Source organism: Chinchilla lanigera, unplaced genomic scaffold (assembly GCF_000276665.1).
Source record: "Chinchilla lanigera isolate Chin_1 unplaced genomic scaffold, ChiLan1.0 scaffold00127, whole genome shotgun sequence".
Classification (NCBI taxonomy): domain Eukaryota; kingdom Metazoa; phylum Chordata; class Mammalia; order Rodentia; family Chinchillidae; genus Chinchilla; species Chinchilla lanigera.
This window is the reverse complement of record NW_004955528.1, coordinates 1306945-1317431: the sequence shown is the minus strand read 5'-3', so window position 1 is coordinate 1317431 and position 10487 is coordinate 1306945. Positions and strand designations below refer to the sequence as shown.

Below are 10487 nucleotides of genomic sequence, written 5' to 3'. Positions count from 1 at the left end.
CGGCGCGGAACCGGGCCCCAGGCCGTCCTGCGTGGGTGACGTCGGGCCAGCGCCTGAGGGCCGCGGTCCCGCGGGGGTGGCGTTTCTTCGGGGTGCCCGGAGCACAGCCCGCGCCTCTCTTTGTCACACCCCACGCCCAGCCCCCTGGCTGTCATCGAGGGGATCCCGCGGCCGGGCCCCTTTCGCAGGCGTCTCGCCCCCTGTGCTTGCCTTCCGCCTGGGGAGGGGCCGGAGGGCCCGTCTCTGCCTGCTGCTGACCCCAGCCCCCTCCGCCTGCCCCCCACGGGGTGCAGCACCCACCCGCTCGGGCGAGGCGAGCTCAGGGACACCCTGGACCGGGGGCTGGGCGGCTTCCCTCGCGAGACCTGCCGCGGCCCGCTGCTCGGCTGGCAGCCACTGGTTACTTCGGCTGCGCTGGTGCTTGTCCTTCCTGAGGTCACTTTTACACTTTCTCAGCAGTCGGTCAGTCGGTTGTTTCTGTGTCCTGCCCCCGGGTATGGGGGCAGCTGAAGCCTGGGATCTTGGAGTATGCTTTCCAGGGCGGACCTCCCCGCCCCGGCAGGGACTGCTGGTTTTCAGGTTATCTCCTTGTTGTGGAGTGGTCAGTGGAGCAGCCAGAGAACATGGAGGGGCTCCTGGACCTATCCGGAAGGCCAGCGCTGCCCTGTGCCCCCAGCACACCTGCAGTACTGTAGGCCAGCCAGGAGCTTCGGGTTGGGCACCAAGCCGGGTGGGGGCCCGGCCCAGCGGCAGGCTCAGGCTCTGGCCGTGAGGTGAGAGGACGCCTCTCCACTGTTGTTCTTGAGCTGCCCTCTTGAAGCAGTGTCTGGCCCTTGCCCTGCAAGGTGCCTGTGACCTCTGGTGCTTTCTGTCTGCCTCCTAACTGGGGGGCTTCTGTCCTGTCACTCAGCCCCAAGCCCCTCCCCTTGCTCTGCACACTGGCTCCGCCTCCCCTGCTGCCCCGCGTGGGACCCTGAAGAGGCCTGGTCAAGTGTGCGCCTGTTGCCTGGCCCTGCTTCCAGCTGTGCCTGGCTGCTGCTGCTGGCAATCCTCTTGACCCAGGGAGAAGTGGAAGTCAGGGAGGGGCAGAGCCGGCTTCTCCATTGGTTTCCTTCTGCCGGCCTTGCCTGGGATGAGAGCACCTCTTCACGGGCCCTGGTTTAGAAATCAGGAGGAGACAGCTCCAGACCCAATTGGAGTCCCATCTAGTTAGGGATTGGAGGCAGGAAGGGGCTCAGAGCTCGATGGGGGCCAGGTGGGGGGTTGGCTTCCTGTCCCTCCTGGGGCTCCCTGGTCCTGGGAGCCTGTTGTTTCCCTGGACAGGATAGAGCTGTCTGCTTGTGTGCTGCCAGGCCCTTCGTCCTTCAGCCACCATGGGCAGGGCCATCCCACAGAGCAGGGCCAGGACTGAGTCATTCTTGTCACCAGTCACCTGGGATCCTGCTCTGGACCTCCAGGGGCTTCAGCTGCTGAGTGGGCCTAAACGGGGGTGGGGGCAAGGAGCCCCTGATCTTGCAGAGAAGTTGTCCTCTGACAGGACAGCGCTGAAAGCTGGGCATCTGGGTGAGGGGCCTAGCCCCTTCACATCTGGCTGAGGATTGGGGGCTGGGCTGAGAGTCAGACCTGGCCAGAGCTGCTAGGTCCCCTTTCTGGAGCTGTAGATGGCAGTATGGCTGCCCCAGGGGACACAGCCTGGTGTCAAGTTAGAGCACAGTATAAAAAGTACTGTGGGCTTAGTGGATCCTAGGGGGATGTAGTGGGCTGCAACCAGAGTGAGGGTGGCTCACACACCTGGGAAGAGGAGGCAGAGCTGGGGCTTGGGGACAGGAGAGTGTTGACGCCTCAGTCTGGGCCCCTAGGTGGAAACATGGAGTCCCGAGGGCAGTGGGAGTGGGGCAGGCCCCAACCCAGCTGCCTGGTTCTGTGCAGGGTTGGGGGACTTCACCAGGGTCCAGATCTGCCCACTGGGAAACACCAGCAGCAGCCAGGCTGCGGGGGCTGGAGGGAGAACCCATGAAAGGTAGCTCACTGATAGCTGACCTTGGCTGCAAAGCCTGCCCCAGTGTAGGGGTGCTGGGGGCCAGGAGGAGGGTCTCCCACAGGAGCCTCACCCTTTCCTTCTCTTTCCAGTCCAGAACGACAGTGACCCGCAACTGGCGAGCCATGCACGATATGCGCCGGTACCGGCACCACTACCCGGTGGGTGCCCACAACCCTCTGCTGCCCCTGCACACCCTGGAGACATGAAAACCTCCCATCGGCCTCTTTTAGAATGTCTGCTGTCCTACTGGAATCACGTCTTGGGTGGGGATTCTGGAGTGTGTCCCTTGTCCAGAGCACAGGCCTGGTGTGGATTCAGATCCCTACCCTTCCCTTAATGATGGGGTTATCAGAATGCATTGCCCTACCTCTGAGCCCCTGCTCCCCAGCCTTTAAAACCATACCAGCACCAGGAATATAGCTCAGTGGCACAGCAGGCCTTCCTGGCAGGCACAGATCCTGAGTTCGATTCCCGGTACCAAAAAAAAGTACCAGCATCAGCCTCCTGACACGGGTGTTCAGGTCTGGTGGAATATTCTCTGTGTCAGGGCATCACCACGTGGTGTAGGGCCGTCTTTGGGGTGGGGTCCTCCTCAGCCCCTATTGTCTGTACCCACGAATCTCAGGCAACCCTTGGGCTTGCTTTGAGGTGCAGAGGAAGGAGAGCCCCCAGTCCTGGTCCACATTGGTGAGGAGGACAAGGTAGCACTGTCTTCCACGCCTGGCCTTGCCTGCAGTGAGGAGCCCAGGCTGGGCTTGTGGGGCTTGGGTCAGCTTCAGGAGACCCAGAGGTTTGCAGACACCTGCTCCCCAGAAGGTGGAGTCTGAGAGGCCCTCAGAGACAAGCTCTGTCTGATGAGTCCCTAATGATCCGCTTTGTCTGGCTCTTCAGGATTTGGTGGAACGAGACTCCAACGGTGACATGCCCAACTTGAGTTTCTACAAAAATGAGATCTGCTTCCTGCCTAATGGTAAATGCAGAAACAGCACCCTGAGCTGCGGGCAGTAACTTGGTTTGGGTTTCAGTAGCCTCGTAGTGTCCTCTGGGGGCGGCCAGGGGCATCAAGGTTTGGGTTAGGATCGGAGAACTCGGAGTACACTGGAGGCTTTTCTGCTCACGTTGCCTCTGTCAAACTGCCGAACTCTGCTGCTGCCTCAGAAAAGCAATGTATGCACACTGGTGAGCTACAAATGGTTTTTGCATGGTTTAAAAATAATATTTTGTGATATAAAAATGATGTGAAATTAAAATTCCAGTGCCAGTAAGGCTGTTGGCACCTGCCCACCCCCATCCACCTATGCAGCCTCTTTCTCACTGTAACAAGAAACAGACCGATGGCAGCAGGGACTGTGTGGCCCACACAGCTGAGAGCATCATCAGGCTTTTGTAGACACGGGGCCAACCTGTGTTCCAGAGTTGGGTTTTGCTGGGGTTCTGCTTGTGGAGAGTTCATGATTAACAGGCCACGTGCTGGTGACACCATGAGGGCCCCTTTGGCAGCAACGACTCTGAGTCTGCGACCCGCCACCTGGTCAGCAGCAGGGGTTCAGTTTGCAGATTGCAGAGGGGCCAAAGGCCTGGGCACCCAAATGTGATGCAGCAAATGAAGCACAGATAACCCTGCTGAGCCGTGAGGAACTTGCAGGGTGAAAGTGGGGATGAGGGGCACTTTGGCCACACTGTCCCCGAGCCCTTCAAGTGGCCTGTGTGGCTGACCTGTCCCTTTTGGCTCACAGGCTGTCGCGTTGAGGACATTCTTCAGAAGTGGAAGGACAACTATGAGCTGCTAGAGGACAATCACTCCTATATCCAGTGGTGAGGGACAGCGGTGGGTGGGGGAGCCCGGGGGAGGGGGCAGGGCCCTGGCGCGCTGTTTCCGGCTGCTCCCTGGTATGCACTGAGCACTTTTCCCTCCCGGGAAGCCAGGGTCCACACCACACATGCTGTCTACACCCCTGTGGGTGGGCATCACTGGGCACCGCAGGGTCTGGTGGCCACTAAGGAAAGACTCAGGCCTGCCCCAGAGTGTTAGCTCTGTAGAGTGCAGCAGCCATGCACTTAGGGCCGCAGGAAGGCCTGTGCGTGAGCCCTTGTGGAGGATGGGCCAGGCCTGCAGCCTCAGAGCAAGCCCTCGGAGCCCCAGGAGGCAGCTGGGGCTGGACTGTGCCTAACTTGGGCTTGGTGGGGTTCTAAGCAGGGCTTCAGTGAGACGCCCCACCAAACTGGGAGGTTGTGACCTGGCCGCAGAAGGGCCGTGTGCCTGGCTTTGAGGACAGCCTGCCAGGAGCTCACAGGGAACCTCTGGCATGGGGTGCATTGTGGGACTAATTCTGCACACCCATAGCCTGAGAGAAGGGTCATGAGAGGCGGAGAGCCCTGAGCGGGGTCACGAAGTCAGCTGCTGAGCATGCAGGCGGGGCTCCAGTGAGCCGTGCTGCACTGTCCTGGCCCCCAACTCCGACCCTCAGCCCTCAGCCCTCGGGAGGGCAGGGAGCTGCACTCGGCCACCAGCTCCTGAAGGGCCTGCCCGTCTGTGTCTGCACAGGCTGTTTCCTCTGCGGGAACCAGGAGTGAACTGGCATGCCAAGCCGCTCACACTCAAGGAGGTTGAGGTGAGTCCCCGCTTGGGCCAGGCTCGGAGGGTGGAGAGATTGGGGAAGCAGCCCTCCCTGCATCCCCTCCAATGCTGGCATCCAGTGCCACCTTGGGCTGCCGGATGGGGAGGGACACGGGAGCCTGAGATGCGCTGCTCTTCCCTCCAAAGTGACCCTCACCCCCCACGGTGTCCCTGCCGGCATCTGGAAATCTGTGGGGAGCTGGGCTCAGTGGTGGGAACAAGGGACAGGAAGGGCTTGGACAGTGAGCGAGGCCTGTGGTAGGTAGAGGGGGCTCACAGCAACAACAGCCTCACCGTGGCTCAGGGAACCCAGCTTTGGTACTGCAGCACTCAGAGGAAAGCGGGAAACGTGTTTACATGTCCCTTGTCATTTTATCCCCCCGAGACTGAAGCAGGACCCGGAGAGGCATTGGCTGACCCAGTGTCAGGGTGACCCTGACACTCCCAGGGACGATGGTCCAGGAACAGCTGCCTGAGCGCTGCTGGCGGGTGTTTTCCAGGCGTTCAAAAGCTCCAAGGAAGTCAGGGAGCGGCTCGTCCGGGCCTACGAGCTCATGCTTGGTTTCTACGGCATCCAGCTGGAGGACCGGGACACGGGTGCCGTGTGCCGGGCACAGAACTACCACAAGCGCTTCCAGAACCTGAACTGGTGAGGACCGGCTCTTTGCCCAGTGCCTCAGTGGTGCTGGTTTCCGGCAGGTGTATGGGGCACAGAGGGTGCCCAGTGCTGAGCAGCCTCCTCTGGGCCTGCCGAGTGGTGCGGTGCCCGCCTGGTTGGGTTTGGGGATTTGAAGGCAGTGAGTTCCTTACCTTGGAGGGGTCAGTTCTGTTGGGGAAGCATGCTGCAGTCAGCCTGGCCAGGGTGTCAGAACCTCCCCTGAGCCCCGCCCAGCCAGCACCTCCCTAGCTGGGGTCCTCTGACTTGTAGGCAGCTCCCCTCAGGCAGTGCACCGCACTCACAGCTCCAGGGCCCCAGCCCATGTTCCGTTCCAGGTGAGTCCTGCATCCCAGGACGCAGGGAGGTTTCTGGAGGCTCTGGGCCACAGCTACGGCTGAACTCGCACCCAGGGCCTCGGTTCACCGAATGCCCTCCCACAGGCGCAGCCACAATAACCTGCGCATCACGCGCATCCTCAAGTCGCTGGGCGAGCTTGGCCTGGAGCACTACCAGGCCCCGCTGGCACGCTTCTTCCTCGAGGAGACCCTGGTGCGGCATGAGCTGCCAGGCGTGCGCCAGAGTGCCCTGGACTACTTCCTGTTTGCTGTGCGCTGCCGGCACCAGCGCCGCGAGCTCGTGCATTTCGCCTGGCAGCACTTCCGGCCCCGCTGCAAGTTTGTGTGGGGGCCCCATGACAAGCTGCTGAAGTTCAAGCCTCGAACTATAGTCCAGCTGCTGGCGGGCCCTGGGCAGGTGGAGGGGGACAGGGTCCTGGAGGAGGACACCCTCCAGGAAGCCAGCACCCAGGGTCAGGCCTGCGGGCCAGAGAAGGACCAGGGAGGGGACAGTGTGTTGGCCGAGGGCCCCCAACCACTCAGTGAAAAGCTCCAGGACCCAGGAAACGTGGAGGGGGACCAGGAGGACCAGGCCGAACCCCCCAGCCCCAAAGAGAGCAAGAAGAGGAAATTGGAGGCCAACAGGCGGGAGCAGGCCTCAAGGGAGCCCGGCCCCCAGGGTGTGTCCGAGGTGGAAAAGATAGCCCTCAACCTGGAGGGATGTGCCCTCAGCCAGGGCAGCTGCGACGCCGGGGAGGCCGAGCAGCCCCGTCACCAGCCCCCAGCAGCCAGGGTGGCGGAGGAGGTGAGGAAGCGGCGGAAGGTGGAGGAGGATGCTGCGGGTGACGCGGTGGGGAGGACCAGGGTGCCACTGGAGCACCCACTGGAGCACCCTGAGGCCCAAAGCTGTGGGGATAGGGCCGAGGGGGACCCAGAAAGCCAGGCAGGACTGGAGCAGGATGCTCCTGGGAGTCCATCGGACGGGCCTGGGCCTGCCACCACAGGAACCTCAGAGGGTGAGACAGGGCAGGCGGCCCAGACAGAGCCTGTCAACCCTGCAGAGCCTTAAGGGATGGGGAGCTAGCGCCATCTTGGCCCTGCCAGCCCCACTGCGGGCGTCTGAGGCCTGGGCGCCCTGCTGCTGGCTCTTGGTGCCCAGCAGTGCTGGCCTCTCCCTGGTGGTCACTATAGTGGCCGCTGGAAGGACTGAGGCCCTGCCCTCAGGGAAGGCCAAGGCCTTCAGAGCCTCCTTACCTCACTGCACCCCCCCCGGCTCCCCCTCTGAGCCCCATGTTTGTAAGTATGGGGGGAGGCCTCGGCGGGAGGGGGTTCATTTTCTTAGGTGCCAAGCGAGGCCTTTTCTGAATAAACTCATTTGACTTTGAGACCTGGGGGCGTGGCCTGAGGTCCTGTTTGGTGCTCTGTGGAGCAGGTTTTGTGATGTGTTCCTGTCTGGGCTTTCTACCTCCCCCAAGTTCCAGGCGGCCTGGCCCGGCACCTGTTGGGGCGCAGTAACGGCACAGCCATCCCCAGCACACGCCCCTGGGTGTGGGCACTGCTCCCAGCATGCACATGGCTGCTTCTGTCACCTGCTCCAGAGTCGTCTGGGGACTGCTTTGTCCAGGGGGCCTGCGGTGCTGCAGATAGACCAGGGCTTTCCACTTGCTGTGACTTGGACAGCGGTGATGTCTGCGCTCAGCCGCCCTGCTCCCAGCCCTGCACCCTGCGGTCTCCCCAGGGCTCCTGACCCTGGGGGTGTGGGCCTCCTCCCGCCAGCCCCTCCCCACTCCTCCACATCACTGGGCTGAGGCGTTCGTGGGGCTTCTGAGGGGGACTGCCAACTCGAGTCCCCCAAGGGACCACAAATGCCTTTGGGCAGAGTGGTGGAGGTGGAACACAGCTGGCCCAGCACCCTGACCCCCGAGGTTGTGGGACCCCAGCGCCTCAACTCTGGTTTGACCCAGTGATGGAGTTTTCAGCATGAGGGGGAAACTGAGGCACTGAGTGATGCAGAGCATCACTTTGGTGAGGTCCCTCTGCCCTTGGGTGCTCAGGGGCTCGAGTTGGATGGGGAATCCCACTCCTGCTCTGAGAGGGGGCGGCCCAGCGCTGAGCCAGAGGATGGCAGGGGTCTGGCCCACCTGCCCCTAAGCTTTGAGGACAGCAGTGTCCCCAGACAGGAGGGACCTGCTCAAGGTGGGTCCCAGAGATGCTGGGGTTTTGACAGGTGGGTGAGGCCAGCACCCTCCCTGCCCCCGCCAGCCCAGCCAAGGGTTGCGAAGAGGTAGGAGTGGCCTTGTGACAGGGCTGAAGGCCAAGCTGGGGGAGGTCGAGTGGAGCACAGGTGCTGGACCACTGCCCTCACCTGAGATGAAGGCTGCTGTGCTTCCTGAGTCCCACCCATCGGTGCCCTGGTTAGCTGCATCCGGGCAGTGAGTGCGTGCACTGTGGGTCGGGGCAGGGTGGGGAAGCAGGAGCCTGAGCAAGGGGTGGCCTCACCCTTGCTTTCTCAGAAATAGCACCTTGTTCCCAAGGCCTGGGACTGGGGGGACTGCTCTGATCCCCTCATCCCCGCTCCTGTGGCCGGATACATGCCACCCTTGTCATGTGACCTGTCTCAGACTCTGCGGAGGGCCGGACCGCATACTCTCCCCAGCCCTCCCGAGGTAATCTCCAGCAGCCAGGGGCTGAGAGCAGCTGCCTGCCTTGTTCTGTGGTGGAGAAGGATCTCTTTCCAGTTACCGCTCCTGGGCAGAGGTAGAGTGACACGTTTTCACCTGTGGCCCCTTTACCCCTCTCCTTTCTGTCCACTCCTTGTTAACTCCTGCTGTCTCTGAAGTCAGTTCTGCCTTCAGAGTTGAAGCCCCAATCAAAGGCTGTAAGTCCTAAGGTAGCATTTCCTGGGAGTGCCAAAGATTCCCGGAGGCAGCCAGGACCTGCCAGTGTAGTGAACCTTGTAAGCAGCTTGGTCCTTGAGCAGTGCCTGGGCACTGTCACCTTGGGGTCCTGCCACATGGCCCTAAGTTTCCTGTTCAGCCTATAACCCCCGCCCTGGGGAGACTGAGGTAGAAGGGTTGTGAGTTCAAGGCCAGCGTGGATTGCATACCTAGACCCATCTCGAACTCCATTAGCCCCTAAAGAGTCGTGTTCACGAGAGGGTCCCTTCTGCTCGGACCCTGGTGCTGCTTCCCTCTCACGCATGGTCACTGTTTTGCCCTCTTGTGGGACAGGAGTGCCAGACAAGAGTGGCTTTCCAGGTGGCTGCCCCAGACATCCCTCAGGACAGCCCAGGCTTAGGGTAGAGGGCCATGGGGCTCTTGGCCGGGAGCCGTGGACTTTCCTGGTCTCAAGGCGAGGCTATGTTGGGTGCCCTGTGCCCCCAACTGGCACATTCACCCCTGAGGTCCTCATGGGACTTGGGCAGCCTGGTGGCTCCTTGCTCCCTTCTTTTTTTCCAGTTTCAACAGGAGATTCTATTTATTGATCCCCTGAAAGCAAAATCCAGAAAATAGCAACTCACTGCAAGAATAGTGCTATAACATCCTCAGTCGTCCTCTCCTTCCGTAAGGTGTGCTCTCCCGCATGCACCATCGGGCCAGACTGACACAGCGAGACCTGAACGGCAGGCGGCACCTGTGCACGCGCCATCAGCTGCCTTGCCCTGGCAGGAAAGGACGCCTTCTCTGCAGGTTTCCCCCTTTCACAGAAATTTATCACACACAAAAAAATTTATAGCAAAATGTAACCCCCTGAACTTTATAGTTATCTACTAGAAAGGTACAGATTTGTTTTTGTTTTTGTTTCTTTTATTTTTATTTTAAAGAGTAAAAGAGGGGCTGGGGATTTAGCTCAGCGGCACAGCACCTGCCTGGCAAGCGCAAGGTTGTGAGTTTGATTCCCCGTACCAGAGAAAAACCAAAAAAAATAAAAAAGATAAAATAACGACTAAAAGGACAGCATAGCAATAGGGGGATTCACTGAATTACAGACAGAGTGGTAGGACATTATCAATGGTTGTTATTTTACCTATTGGTATCTTCAAGATAGTTTCTCAGGAAAACAAATAGACAAATAATAGTGAGTTACAGACAAAAATGGCAGGAAGTTATCGATGGTTGCGGTACTATATCTTGGTTTCTCCAAAGTGTTCTCTAGGGAAAACAAATTGAGCTATAAAGGAGTGATCAATCAAATAATCATTGACTATTCTCAATGGTTGTTGTTGAAAACACATAGTAATGAACACACTAGGAAGGTACAGATTTGAAAAGTTCTCCTCTCCAGCTGTGATCAAAACACTGAATGTTAAAGAATATCTTAGTTACTCCGAATTCCTGGGCTACATACTTAGATATTTACAGAAGAGGGTGAATTTCAAGTTCCTCAGAAGAGAGATTCAATTAAGACAGCTATTGCTGGGCGTGGTGGTGCACGCCTGTAATCCCAGCGCTCAGGAGGCTGAGGCAGGAGGATCGTTGCAAGTTCGAGACCAGCCTGGGCTACAAAGTGAGCTCAAGGCCAGCCTGAACTGCATAGTGAGACCCTGTCTCAAAAAGACAAAAACAAACAAAAAACAAAAAGACAGCTACCAAAGTTGATAGTCATTCTGTAATGGAGCAAGGTTGATCATCACCCCTGTAGAGATCCAACAAGGTTTGAATCTCAAATACAGAATAACTCTCAAGGAGAACCAGCCAGCAGCACAGAGGGCCAAGATGTACGAACAGGAAAGAGCGCTGGTGAAAGCAGAGTAGAGAATCCCAAGAAAAGTTTAGTGCCACTTCCACTTAATAAGCCAGAAGTGCAGCACCCTGGAGACCCGGGCTGTTATCCCAC

At 59.3% G+C, this 10487-nt stretch overlaps 1 protein-coding gene across 1 annotated transcript; it reads left to right on the top strand.

Annotated features, from left to right (window-relative positions):
* Positions 1-683: 683 nt before the first annotated feature.
* Positions 684-7038, top strand: Ogfr (opioid growth factor receptor). The gene is made up of 7 exons (XM_013507464.1): positions 684-773; positions 2131-2199; positions 2933-3011; positions 3778-3856; positions 4587-4653; positions 5159-5307; positions 5757-7038. Exons 2-7 carry the CDS (start codon positions 2164-2166, stop codon positions 6718-6720), a joined length of 1374 nt encoding a protein of 457 aa, XP_013362918.1. The 5' UTR covers positions 684-773; positions 2131-2163; the 3' UTR covers positions 6721-7038.
* Positions 7039-10487: the final 3449 nt, after the last annotated feature.

Excerpts from the sequence above, each read along its gene's own strand:
- Ogfr (XM_013507464.1), top strand. The coding sequence starts at position 2,164 with ATGCACGATATGCGCCGGTACCGGCACCACTACCCG. Across the intron at positions 3,012-3,777 it reads GATCTGCTTCCTGCCTAATG|GCTGTCGCGTTGAGGACATT; the intron begins GTAAATGCAGAA and ends TTTGGCTCACAG. Across the intron at positions 3,857-4,586 it reads AATCACTCCTATATCCAGTG|GCTGTTTCCTCTGCGGGAAC; the intron begins GTGAGGGACAGC and ends GTGTCTGCACAG.